Raw genomic sequence first — 14,608 nt, forward strand, 5'->3', positions numbered from 1 at the left:
CTTCATAATTCAGCAAGAGAAGTAATGTGTTGGTTGTTTGTACCAGAAATACAGTTTTGTCTGAGCAAGTCTGTATTAGTGGTACCTATAGCTTTTTGTATTTGTGTTACTCTTAGTATCTTCTTCTGTTTTGTCTGAGCAAGTCTGTATTAGTGATACCTGTAGCTTTTTGTATTTGTGTTACTCTTAGTATCTTCTTCTGGACATTTGCCACTAAGGGTGGCACTGTGATACCTGACTGAAATAGTTCTACTAAGAAAAGTCAGATGCAGTTTTAGAAGAAAGCTATTTTGTAGGGCTTAAGGGCAGTATAGTGTATTTTGTTGTGAGAAAAATAGACCGTGGTGATGCAGTCCTGCTTCCCAAGTTTTTCCATCACTTTGCAGAAAATCTCAATAGTCTTAGAAGGAAATAAAGTTTTGCATTCCATTTTCGATAACAACAGCCTGTGGCTGACCTAGCTCTTAAATTTTGTAGTATGCAGACATCAGAAGGCTGCTCATCGTCCCTGCCTATAGCAGGGGGGTTGGAACTACATGATCACTTCCAATCTAAACCGTTTTATGATTCTGTGATTTCTGAAGTAGTTTTTAATACGTTCTTAGAGAGGGGAAGGGAAGTGGTATAATAGAAGACTACAGTCAGTCCATTTTTACCTTTGTGTGGTCCTCTTACAGATTACATATTGCCCTCAAATTTGCAGTATGTGCAGTGTGGTGCAGATTTCTGAAGTGAAAATGAAGAACAGCAGTATGAATAACATTACAAGAAAGATGATCACAAGGACAGGCAAGCAGGGAATGGCTGTGTCTTCATGTTTAGTGGGAAGTGTCAGAAACTTTGACATCAGGGAAGCTCTTATCACTGAGAAGACACTACCAACAAAAAACTTGCTTATGCCCTTGGATAAGTAATTTATATTAATTTCATAACATTCCTAAAGCAAGCATTTAGCTAATTACTTTCCCCATTAGTCTGTCTTTTTTTGTTTGTTTGTTTTTGTTTCCTATACAGTCAGTGAGCCATGTTTTAATAGTATTTCTTCTTCTTTTTTTTTTTTTTACCCTCAAGGAATCTTTGATTTATAGGGAAAGATCATTTGGCTTTTTACATGAAAGCAGAAAAAAATGAGGTGGTGTTGTGGTTGCTTCCAGACAGACAGAGACTCTGGAAAGAATGTGTAGCTCTTTACAGAGTTTATAATGATATTCTAAATAGTTAACAATTGCTATTATATTGCAGACATAAAAGCATACGAAATACTCCAGCACTGATGTCAGGAGAATTAAAATCGAACTTATTTTACATTGCATTGTTTAGCAATTTGAGTTTCTCTGTTACTTCTAAAATTCCTGTTTTGATTGTACATGTACTAGAGAATTCAGATACTTTTAGTCTTCTCTTTATTGTATCTGTGAATTTGGATTTCTGTACATTAAAGATATTACTTTTTCAGGCTTATGTCATTGGGTGAAAGGGCAGTATTGCTTGTTTACAGTTGTTTATTCTCTTTATGTTATTTCTTTATTCTCTTTGTTTTTTTCATGCAAATTTATAATTAGCTATGATGGCATGAAATGGAAGAGTGCTTGACATTTCACTGCTGTCTTCCTTCCTTGTAAAAATACTTCTTTAAAAAATGATCTTTTAAAGAAGATTTTTTGCTTTCATTTTGTATTAGAGAATGGAAAATACCGTGCTTAACTTCAGAGCACATTAAGACACATAGTGTGGTTTGAAGTTTGGATTTTTTTCTGAATGTGCTTGAGCTCTGATTGTGCTCACTTTACGTAGAATCAAATTTGCATTTATGGAGAGAGACCCCAAAACTGATGTAATGACTGTGAATAGCTCAGGCAGCATCAAGATGATGTCAAAATATCGATTTTCACTTGAATAGGTTTCAATCTTTCAGTTTGAGCTTTTTTGTTTGATTCAGTTTTTTATGATAAATGTAAAATACTGGATACTGTATATCAAGCTTCGGTTCTAGAGGGCTAACCTAACTTATGCAGCTGTTACTAAAGTCTGCAAGACTGTAATGTGGGCCCCTCACTGCAAGAAGGACATTGAGGCCCTGGAACTTGTTCAGAGGAAGGTAACAAAGCTGGTGAGGGGTCTGGAGCACAGGCCTTATGAGGAGAGGCTGAAGGAGCTGGGATTGTTCAGCCTGGAGAAGAGGAGGCTCAGGGGAGACCTCACTGCTCTCTCTAACTGTCTGAAGGGAGGTTGTAGTGAGCTGGGGGTTGGCCTCTTCTCTGTGTAATCAGTGATAGAACTAGAGGGAATGGTTTTAAGCTGTGCCAGGGGAGACTCAGGCTGGACATTAGGAAAAATTACTTCTCAGAAAGGGTGGTCAGGCACTGGAATGGGCCGCCCATGGAGGTGGTGGAGTCACCGACCCTGAGGGTGTTCAAGCAATATTCGGATGTTGTGTTGAGGCACATGGTTTAGTGGGAGCTATTGGTAATAGGTGAATGGTTGGACTGCATGATCTTTAAGGTCTTTTCCAACCTTGGTGATTCTGATTCTGTGAAATTTTGAAATCTGTCCTACGATAATGAACAGAGGCAGAAAAGCTTTCATTTGGAACTGTAATGACAAGTTCTGTGGGAGCACTTTTTGAATAAGTAAGTGATGTTAATGCCAAATTAAGACTTGGGCAGTACTTTTTAGTTTCCAAGCTCTTTTGTTTTTCAGACATGTTTCAAAAGGTACACGTGTCTTCTGCTTTTGTGCTTGTTAGGGAACAAGACTGTTCTCAAGTTGACTGGGCACAGCTGAACATAACTTTAAAAATATGAATTTTGCTTATCCTGTACTGCATATTGATGGAGGTGTTCAGATTGGTGCTATACTCCTAAGGAATCGGGACTTTTCTCATTGATGTCTGTGCTTTTAATAATTAGAGTACCTCCTGTGGTAGTAGCAACTGCTGCAAAAGGGCATCAGTTTCGGTAGGACTAATCATATTGAAGCCACCATTTCCACAAGTGAAACATGAAGCAAACTTGGAACTGTGAAACAAACTGTTGAGTTTTTACAATCTTAACTTCTGCTGTATTCTGAACACAATGAAATACTTATCCATGTCTTGGAAACACTTTCTTCTATTCTGAAAACATCTTTCCAAACCTTTGCTAGGAGCAAGTCAGAGGAAGACAAAGCAGAAGTCATTCTTCATTTTAGCAGAACCTGTTTCTCTCCACTGGTCAGTAAGCACAGGAAATCATCATGCTGAGAAAACACCTGCATGTCATGAAAAACCACCATGTGTTTCAAGTTGCTTTGGAAACAGTATGCAAGTTACTTTGGTTTCAGAAAAAAAGAATCTCTACTTCCCTCTAACTTTATCTGGTGTCCTGTTCACATGTTAGGCAATAACAATCAATCTTCATGATAAATAGATGCCTGGGTAGTAAAACAGTGTTTTAGCTCAGAGTTGAGAGACTGAGGAACAGAATTTATTGCTTGCTTTTTCTATATGTATATGGTGACGACTAAGATCAATTTCAGTGTCAAATCTGAGAACTGTTTGACAGATGTACTTGACCACAGTGGTCTTTCTTCTTGCAAAAAAACAGGATTTTGTAAACACTGTCCTCAATTCTTTCTGAGCAGCACTTTGAAAATCTTCCTGAGAGTCATTCAAATCTGGGCTCCATTGATATGGGAATAATCTGCTGAGCTGCGCAGTGTCCCACACTGCCCTAGGAAATCAAGTGGTCAAGCAGGTCACTCCATCGCTTGTCAGATTTGATCAGCACAGAATCAAAGAATGCCATAAGTTGGAGGGGACCTTAAAGATCAATTAGTTTCAAAACCACCACTGTGGGCATCACATGCTGCTGTAGAGGGGGAGGGGGGCATGAAGAGGAAAGGAGGCAAACTCAATGGAGAGAGAGACCCTTTCTGTGCACACTGAAACTGGAAATGTAGGTGTTGCTGAATCTGGGCTTTTCATGGGAGAGAAAAAAAATATTCCAGACAATTTTCATCTGACTGTGCTGCTGCCTCAGTGCTGCTGTCAGCTGCAACTGAGCACATGCAGCTTAAACTAAAAGCTAATTTCTGAACTTAAAAATGCTAGGCCAAGTGTAATGGAGCTAGTAGCAAATTCTTAACTACTCTGGTTACAGTCACTAGAAGACATCTTGTCTCAGTGTGAATTAGCCCTGAGTATACAATTGTTCAACACAGTAAATGCATCTCAGATCTTCTGAAAGCAGGATATCAGGATACCTACACATTTTATATATGGAAGTTATAATTAATGATTACAGAAATCTACCTTTTTTTTTTTTTCCAGTTCCAGAAGCTCACTTACTGCACAGGCAAAAATTTCCCATTACATATATTCCTCATTATCTTCTTCTAGTATTTTGCAATTTTGCTCTCTACCCTTGCTGCCATCTGTTAATTTCAGAATTAAAAGAGAGTCTTATTTTAATGAATACGCTTATCTGTTGTTTTTAATAATTTTTGGGTCAACTGTAGCTGGGATTGAAATATATCTACTTATACACAATGGATTTCCGTGGGCTTTGTAGACCTGCAGTGCACGAGTTTTTCAGGTGCTTCCTAGCTCAGAGAGCACAGTGTGCACTGCAGTGTTCTGTAGCTGGCTAGCAAAGAGCTCCACATCGTGGATTTTCTGTTGTTATATGATGACTTTGAGGAGAAAAAAGAGAGGAATTACAGAAGTCTATCTGAAAACAAATTACACTAGGAAATGAATGGTTCAATAAAATGTCTTCTGAAATTGCTGTTCAGGCTTTGCTGTTCTGTAATTCAAAAGCTTAAAGGAAAACGTGATTTTAAAAAGCATCTTCAACTTCTCATTGATAGTAAAGAGTAACCCTAAAATTCTCTCTTAATCCTACAGAATCCGAGAAAGGGACAGCAATGGTTCCTATGCCCTCTGTCTGCTGAATGATGGAAAAGTACTGCATTACCGTATTGACAAAGATAAGACAGGAAAGCTCTCCATACCAGATGGAAAAAGATTTGATACCCTCTGGCAGGTCTGTTTAATTTGAATCACTTGGGTATCTGTCATCATGTTGCAGTTCTACCCTATTAGGCGGTCTATTTAACTTTGCTGTGCTTCAACTGTCTTTAGCTAAATAGAAGCATGTTAGAGCAGTTTATTTGTCCTCCTTGCAACTTTCTGTGGTTTTCCTACACAAATAAAACTACTAAATAAAATTCTACTTACACAGAAAGCTAAGTAAATGTAAAGATTTAAATCATTTTAAAATGTGATGCTACAGCTTCACTGAGTTTTAAACTGCTGTAATCATTATTCAGTTAACTGGACATTCTCTAGAATGGAAGACTAATTTAATTGTAAGAGACATACTGTATACAATAACAGTTATGCCTGGTACACTGTTTGTCTTATGCCCTTTGTAATAATGATAAGCGGAATTTTAAGTGGCACAGGGGGTGGTTTGGCATGCTGTACACATAATTCTTCAGCTTTGAAATTCCTTACTGAGCAAATGTAATTTGTAATCATTACCACAAGAAGATGTCTGAATTCTGTTAAAAATAAAACAGTTGGGAACTGGATAGTTAACTATGCTGTAATTGGAAATAAAACTGAATACTGGAGAAAGTATTGGATAGGTTGAAGAACATAAAGGAAGAAAAAGCCTTGAAGAATTCTGTGTACTCTTCCTTATAACTCTAGTAAAAAAAAGTGAGTCATGAATTTAAAAAACAAGTTTTTACCTGTGTATATTAACGCCTAGCAATTCTTGTAAATATCCTGCACATTTCCTTTGTTGAATTATTGGAAATTTTAAGCAACTTGCAAAATATGCATGTTTTTTGAACATGCGTATATTTTTATTTGTAGACCACTTTCTTCCTACCTAAATACACCAACACCAAAATAAGAGTCATGTTCCTGTATTGTAATGACAAAAAACATGGATAGGATAATACAGGAACACAAAAGTCCACAGCTATTGGTGCTTTATATGTCTTAACTGTTTACACCCCATTATGAGCCTGAGGCCAAAGAGAGCATCTTTCAAACAAAAACCAATAAACCCACCACCTCTGTCAACAGCAAAACTTATTTATAAGTTACTTATTTAGAGCTTTAAAAATGTTGTTATCAGAGCCAGGTGAGGAATATAGCATCTCGCAAATCCAGTACTTGGATTGGGTTCCAGATTCAGCCACAAAATCCCTTCAGAAATACATGGCTCTGCTAGAGAAAAGTAAAGATGGCCTAAGGATATCCACAGTAAGGTTCTAGATGTGAAGATGATAAAGGCCTGGAGCACCTCTCTTATGAGGAAAGACTGAGTGACATGGGTCTGTTCAGCCTTGAGGAAAAAAAGACTGAGAGGGGATCTGATCAGTGTCTATAAATATCTAAGATGCAGGCAAAGGGATGAGACCAGACTCTTTTCAGCAGTGTGTGGTGATAGGACAAGGGGAAATGGCAACCAACTGAAGCATAGGAAGTTTGGCACAAAAAAAAGACACCAAAAAAACTTTCTTCACAGTGAGGGTGATGGAGCACTAGGACAGGCTGCCCAGGGGGGTTGTGGAGTCTCCTTCTTTGGAGATGTTCAAGACCCATCTGGATGCCTACCTGTGCGACCTGGTGTAGGGAGCCTGCTTTGGCAGGGGGGTTGGATCTCTCAAGGTTCATTCCAGCCCCTACAATTCTGTGATCATTTGCTGTGAGAAATATAGATTATTGCACATAAGCAAATGATTAGAAGACAGTCAAAACCCCTTTAACCTTTTGGTATCTCACTCTTTCTTCTTTCTCTCTCTTTTTTTTTTTTTCTCTTATTCTGGTAGTTAGTTGAGCATTATTCATACAAACCAGATGGATTATTAAGGGTTCTGTCCATTCCCTGTCCACGACATGGCTCTGAAAGTGGTAAGTTATTTCTGTTGTTTTGAAAAGCACAAGTAGATCAGTAGATCATGTGTGCATTTTTTGCACTTGCGAACTGGGTGGGAGCTGATTGCCATAGGTGTAATTTAAATTTGGATTTAAAAAAAATGAAATACTAAATTTTCAAGTGAGTTGATATCCACTAGATCATGCAGGCTGGAAGCAGATCCTGTATGTTATGGAAGGATATCACCTGCGGTTGATCTAAAAGTAACATCAGATCAAAAATGCACTTTACGACTTGAAGTGGCACTTCTTGGTCTATCTGTGCTCCCAAGTTGCTTGTCCTGATGTTCTTCCAACACACTTTACTCCAGGGAGATGCCAGCATGGCAGTGCTGCCATTTAAGGGTAGGGGGCAGTGAGACAAAGATTTCACTGCACCTGATGCTGAAAAAGAGAGTCTTTAAAATGCTACCCACTTACAGTATCTGGAGGCACTTTTGTCTGGGGAGATAAGAGGAGTCCTGAGATCCCGTGCAGTCTTGGACCTGTTCCTTCTTTAATGTCATGCGTCATCTGTGTTTACACAAATGAGATCGCATCCACTTCCTCTTTTGCTGCCTGATCCTTCTCTGACTCTTATTTCAGAAGCAGTGTTCTCTTTATAAGAGCCCTCTTCTGTTTTTCTAACTGGAAGGCAGAGCCATGCTGAACATATGTGCTCTTACTTTTTACACTCCTTTCAATCATTATTAAGGCAGTGCACATAGTTTTGTCTTTGTGGCAATAAGTACCAAAGTGTGAGTGATGCACATTAAATCCAAAAGCCAAGAAAATGAGCTAAGAGAAATGCTGCAGTATGACTTGAAAGTAAAAAGTTGGTCTTTCATGTGAATTATTACTTTGGTACATTTCTTACCTTTTTCAGTATCTTTCCACATTTGATTCTTTCACAGATAATGTTGTTTTTGACACTCGTCCTCTCCCTGGAACCCCTTCCAAGGTAGGTGGCGATGTAGCAATAAATTTATTTAAGAAGCCTTATTGTCGCATAATCTTCTGGGAATCCTGATGTTTATACTGTGGGAGTGGACTTATTTTTCTAGGGGTTATTTTATAAGCAGTAAATAGAAAATAAGCCTAAAATATTTGTCGTGCCTATTGCTTTCATAAGATTTTTGTATTTTGCTATTAAGCATTTAATTTTGTGATTCTGTTTTATATACATAATGTATGTGAAAATCAGTGTGTTTCAATATGTAAAATTAATATTAAAGGTCAAGTTCTTTAGTGACTGTATCAACAGTAGGAGGACAGATACTGTACTTTTTAAAACATATGTTTCAAGACATCAGCAGCTGAAGTAAAAATGAAGGTTCACTTTACTGAGTAAAGCCAGATGTTTCCATACCTTGTATATGTAGTTAACATCCAGTTTTGCATGATGGTTTGATTCCTCTTATAGTGAAATTAATGGAAAATTTTTTGTTAACATTTTTATGAGTGAGCATGCCTGTTTGTGATTATAATTGCCTACGCTCTTAGACTCCTTTGATTACAAGAGCCACCTGAGGAGTGATAGGTAACACCTTCTCATTCAGCTGTAGTTGTTTAGCTGTTTCACCACTCCCTGGAGGACCTAATCATCTAGGTTTTTCATAGAATCATAGGATTGCCCAGCTTGGAAAACACCTTAAAGAAAATAAAGTACAACTGCAAAACTTAAGAATTTGCCTGCATATCCACACCACGTGGTTTACATATCAGTTCTCATCAAAACAGTTGGGGACTGAGTGTGCAAATACCTGTTCCAGAATTATGTTTTGACACCAGTTTGAATGAATGACTAGGCACGAAGCAGCGACTTGAGGAGGAGATTTGAGAGCACATTAATTGCTATACTACACCCTCTCCTACTAAATCCACAGATACATAAAAAGGCAGCCATACAAAGAACCAATCTGTCAGCAGAACCCGTACCCATAAGCTGGTAATTCTTAAATACCTTACAGTGAAAACAGACAATTTCAAATGTAAGTATCAATTGGAGGATATGACTCTGTAAAAAGTCACTGTCATGGTTTGAACGAAAAATCCACCTGTTATCCATGGTTATTAAACCATGACAGTCACAAAAAGAATATTACAGATTGATGGAACAGATACATTTGGACAAACTGAGTTCCAAATATCAAAGCTGTAAAATCTCGTGCCAGTATAAAGGCCCTCATGACTTGAGGAATAGAATTAATTAAAAGTAATGGAATTATATGGTCAAAATAGGCGCTGTTTTGTCCCCAGGCTTGGATTTATGCAATTTACACGTATGAATGGGGTGTTTAAGCACACCAGGCAGGCCACATGCATATACACAGTATATACACAGCTATAGTGACAGAGCAAGCACATTCAGTTTAGTAATACTACATAAGCATTAGAGTATTCATAGAAAATTCTGGAGTTTAAGTATAAATGAAAGTAAATGGAAAACCTTTAAAATCTTAATTTAAATGTTTAACATCTCAAAGCAGTAGTAAGAAAACAATATCTGTCTACCCTGATGGATGTTTTGGACTGAATAAAAAAGGAAATGGGCCAAATTCTTTTCTTTTTCATCAGTGTATTGCAGTAATAATGATTCTTGTGCTTTACAGGTAAAAGACTTGCTAATGAGCTATGATTAATCTTGCCTAACATAAATCAACTCAAAAGAGCAGGCAGTCTTAACAAATCCTGAAGACTTGATTTTGAGGATATTTTTTTAAGGAAAAGAGAGAACATGCCTAACAGTCACTTCAGTGTAAAATCCATTACTGTCCACTCATATGTGCCTACTTCTTTCCACTCAGAAGAGGCCCTGGTGATTTGTCAAGACTACTTGCCTTACTTATAAGTAGTTGCAGTTGGATGAGATCACTTCCAACCTTGAACATGTATTTCTCTGGCAAGTAGTTGACAAAAAGGTGCTTGGTCATACATGCATATTGTCAGAATTGACCAGTAGTTGCTATACTTAAGACTTGCCATGATAGAAGAAAAACACAACAGATATGGGAAATAAATATATAAAGTCAAAAATTTCAAACTAATATTTGTAGAGCTCAGAGACTTCAATTAATATTGACAGGTTCTCGTACATGAACAAATTCATGCAAAAACAGTAACTCACTTATGAACACTTATGTAAGTGTTCGTATTAATTCAGATTGTAAAAACAGAAATGTACCCTGAAAAGAACAAAGAAAATGTGCATCTTCTTTTTACATAGGTTACTGCCATTAAGTTTAAATTAAGGAGTTTTGTAAAAGAAACAAAGAAGAAAAACCAACAAAACAGAAGGAAGTTCATTAGGAACAAGTGCAATTTTAATAATAAAAAGTGCATTTTAATAATAAGCTGCAGAATACAGCATGGGAGCAACAATTTTTTCAGAGGATGTGGTGGCTATAAGAGATCAGACAGGAACACAGACATGCACCAGCACAGTGGTAGATGAAAGTGAAACATCACAGCTGTTTCCAGTTTGTTCACTTCTGCTAAGGTCTCAGCTAGAGTGCTTTCTCTCAAAACAGATGGCCTTTGGCATACGTACGGATCAAAGATGGTTTAAGAAAAATACAGTTTAAATCAATTTTATTGCTAAGATTTCATATACTGTATTTGTTTGATGCACTTACCAGGCACATTTAAGATAAATGTTCAGAGTGCTTTGTTCTTGTATGCTACATGTGTTTTGTAATTTAGTAATTTTTCTGGCACATTTACTGTTCCTCTTTGACATTGTGGTTTCTAGAGTTGGGCAAGAGGTGGAATTATCTCAAGACTCAAATCGTACACCTTTCCAAAGGCTGGCAGCAAAAAGGTGCTTTATACAGTCTTTTTAGGATATCAACTGAGTTAAAAGGACTTACACTTGGCTAATTTCACTCTTTCTTTTTCCTTTTTGCTTGCTATTACTAAATATGCATCTTGACTACTAACAAGCAGATTGTGAACGTTTTGTGATTTACCTTCGTTACAAATCACCTGCACAACTGCAGCCTTAATTTTATAGAACTAAACCAATTTCCAAAGAAGTTTTGAAAATCAGAGGCTATTTTAAAGTAATTTTTCACATCCCAAAATGTAGAATTAGTACTGTTCTCAATGTGTCTGCAAACAAACAAACAAACAAAAGTGACATTTCTGATGGCAAATATAATGCCTAGAAAATTGGCTCATTCACCAAACTATGACAGAAGATATTCGGGGACATGGCTTGTTAATAACAAACACAAAATATATTTCTACAGAATTTGTGCACAAATCTTGTTATGCATTGAAGTTAATTACATTTAAACAAGTGCAAGGTGTTGCAAGATCAAGGAGAATGGGAAAGTTAATGTGAGGGAGTCAAGGGAAACAGAGTCTGGTACTAGTAAAAATGGTCTATGGACAGAAAATTGTGCTTCTCAGTAGCTGGTATACTTGTGAAACATGCTTTTTTTTTTAAATTTCGTTTTATTTTGTATTTTATTTTTGTGCTAAGGACAACTTTTATGTTCCTTTTCTACATAGAAGTAGATCTGTGAGTCTCTCATTTTGCTATTTATTTGCTCGTTTATTCAGTGACATTTGCTCTGTAACAGAAATGATCAGCACAGAAAGCCTTGGAGATACACTGCTGTTCATAGTGAAAATCTGTTTTACTGATTCAGTATTTGATAATCCTGATTAAAATATATTTTCTTTATAAGCTCAATTCACTGTTGCTCTAAGCTACCAGTAGCTGTTGACATCTGTGTATCTTCCAAGGCCTTAAAGGACCCTTGCCTCATTTTCTGTGCTCTGTCATCTCTTACAATTAAATACATGACATACGGACATGTTCTAAAGCTATGTGAAAAAAATTGCTGTACTATCATATTGGAAGGAAGGGAAGCCATCCAGAGAGACCTGGACAGGCTGGAGAAGTGGGCCCATGTAAACCTAATGAGGTTCAATAAGGCCAAATGGAGGGTGCTGCACTTGGGTCAGGTCAGTCCAATATATTTTTTCAGATTTGAAGGTTAGTTTTGTATGATTTTTTTTTTAATATTTATTTATTTCACAGTCTGGTTATTTAGATGCATTTTTAGCACTGAACAATCTTATATTATTATAATTTCATTTATTTATTTATTTATTTATTTATTTATTTATTTATTTATTTTTCCGGTTTCTTTACTCATTAAATTTTCTGAGACTATAAGTGAACTTGTGCCACCTAGTGGCTACTATTAAGTTTTAGCCAAAGTTCATTGAGGACGTGGCTACTAAGCCCTTCATTCTGCATTTGCTATGCAGTTTAGTTCAGCAAAAGATTACTTTTGTGGTCCTGTATTTACATTTGGGTTATTGAAGATCAGAATTATTGACATGAAAAGAAATAACATTATACAGATTAATTTCATAAATATAATCTCTACTATGAAATGAAAATGATTACTACAAAAATGAGATTTGAAGTAATTTGAGTCTTTTCATTCATATTTTAAAACAAACAGTTAGTGGATCTCTTTCAGCTAGAGGGTTCTGAGGGGTTATCCCGCTGTGGCCTTATCCATAAATAGAAAGGGGTATTTCTTCTACTACAAAAGTATCTTCATGTGAGTGCAAACACTGCCTCCTCTACTTTCTTCTTATTATGGATATTGCTGTGTTAGCACAGGATTGCTACATCTGTATAGCGAGTTGTTATTTAAGGAAAGTGGCAAGATAAGGTTATCTTGTGCATCTGGGAATTTTAACCAATGTAAAGTTCTAGTGTGAGGACATGAAATGAGAATAGAATCATACAGTCATAGAATCTTTAAGGTTGGAAAATACCTGTAAGAAGATTATGTATTCCAGCCATCAACCCGTCCCCACCATGTCCACTAAGCACATCCCTCAGTGCTACATCCACACATTTCTTGAGCACTTGCATGGACAGTGACTCTACCACCCCCCTGAGCAGCCTAATGCTTTACCACTCCTTCTGAGAAGAAATTATTTCTAATATCCAACTTGAAACTCTCTTAGCACAACTTAGAGCCATTACCTCCCATCCTAAATTACACCTTGCTTCACAGTTTGCCAGGGTGCACACCATAAGATGTCGCATAATATGTGCCATTTTTAATGGGTTTCTCTGGCAGACTCTTTCCTCTTTCCATTTTAACTGTAAGAGCAAATCCATAGGTGTTATTCTCTGTTCTGGTAAGAATGTAGAAAGCAATTCCCTAGTCTATAATTTGGTTGTATTAAGGCAAAGCTCCCTTTCTCAGAAAGACCTGCACAATTAAGCTTGCTGCTGTTAAAGCACAGGGCAGAAAGGACTCTGAATTGAAAGGTCGGTTCAAAAAAAGGCAGGGTTTTTTGTACTATTACTTAGTCCACCATAGATGCAAAGGTAAGCACCTCCTTCCTCCATTTAAAGGCAGCTGCTCTTGACTGCAAGAGAGAAATTCTGGCATTTCTGCTCAAACAACTAGTTTGAGCAAAAACAAGTTATTTATTCTCAATTATGGATACATAATTGGAAGGACTAAGGTTGAGAATGCTATTTGAGTTTTGTGAGTGCTAGACAGTATTCCTATGATACTGGTAGGAACTATGAAAAGGTACATTTGAAACGTCAAATTACAATTTAAACCAAAATATTAATGAAATAGCAATAGTTAAGCTGTTTAATTGAGCTGCAACAGTATGGAATATTATTCCACAATTATGTAACTATTAGTTAACTAAACTAGTTCTAATGATAAATAAGACATTATTACTTATTTCAAGCAGTGTTGCTTGTGGTTCGTTTCACGTCAGGATTCAAGCGTTAAACCTCTGCAAATCCAACCTGGTCCAGCCGGGACCCATTTAACTACACGTTCACACCAATACAGTGAATAGCTAAATGGCGTTTTATTATGCGTGTTAGCAGTTTAAATAAGCCGCTATCTTCTTCGTCTACACCCCTTCTACATATGCATAACTCCTTCTACATATGCATAACCGAGCAGAGGAGGGCCTATCGCGTTACATCCTGAGTGTTCGTGCACGCCTGATACAACAAAGCATTAGAAGCCTTCTGAGACAGAATCCATTCAGAAATTTGTTGGATTTAGTGTTGTGGGCTATCTCCAATTCATACCTACAGTTTTATTTACAAGCATGGGAATTAATGCACTATTTTTTTTAGTGCAGTTCCTGAATGTGATCACTAAATTATTTCAGATTCTTTTGTTTTGCTCTTGAATTACAAATGAGAGGAAATGTCTCTATACTTCCCATTTATGGAGTCAACTCCTTATAATCAGAATATTTTTAACAGCTGTTCTGCATAGGTGATTGTCTTCTTGTGAGACAAATATGTTGTACATAAATTTTTGGCCAATGAAGAACATATTAGTTCATATACTGAGCCTGAAACCAGGGATATTTAATACTTCTCAGGTCCTTTGGTAGTCCTAATCACATACTAAGGTGTCTCGCTCCAATTTACAGGAGGGAGGCAAGGTTCTTCAATATGTGTATACCCGGCGTGAGATTAAGAAGCAACGGTTCAAATGTTGGTCCAACCAGTTTATTAAAGACCTAGGTGTTTTTTTAGGGAGACGGGGAAGGGAAGGTAGGCGATAGGGAAAGTAGGAAATGTAAGCAAGGAGTCTTTGCAGATAGCAAAAGAGACATAGTCACCACCGTGGATCCAGCGAGGTACACAGCAGTTAATCTCAGGAACTC

At 37.1% G+C, this 14,608-nt stretch overlaps 1 protein-coding gene across 3 annotated transcripts in view; it reads left to right on the forward strand.

Moving 5' to 3' along the window:
• Positions 1–14,608, forward strand: part of SYK (spleen associated tyrosine kinase) — a 43,357-nt gene that overhangs the window by 14,434 nt on the left and 14,315 nt on the right. For 2 of the 3 annotated variants that reach the window (XM_015849388.3, XM_032441368.2), the window contains exons 4-7: positions 4,886–5,024; positions 6,829–6,910; positions 7,828–7,874; positions 10,665–10,733. In XM_015849388.3, coding sequence (XP_015704874.1) covers positions 4,886–5,024; positions 6,829–6,910; positions 7,828–7,874; positions 10,665–10,733 — 337 coding nt within the window. The remainder of the gene's footprint in view (positions 1–4,885; positions 5,025–6,828; positions 6,911–7,827; positions 7,875–10,664; positions 10,734–14,608) is intronic. The other variant, XM_015849389.3, reaches the window with a different exon arrangement.

The sequence above is a fragment of the Coturnix japonica genome, chromosome Z, assembly GCF_054131305.1.
Source record: "Coturnix japonica strain WE chromosome Z, WE-NBRP24, whole genome shotgun sequence".
Classification (NCBI taxonomy): domain Eukaryota; kingdom Metazoa; phylum Chordata; class Aves; order Galliformes; family Phasianidae; genus Coturnix; species Coturnix japonica.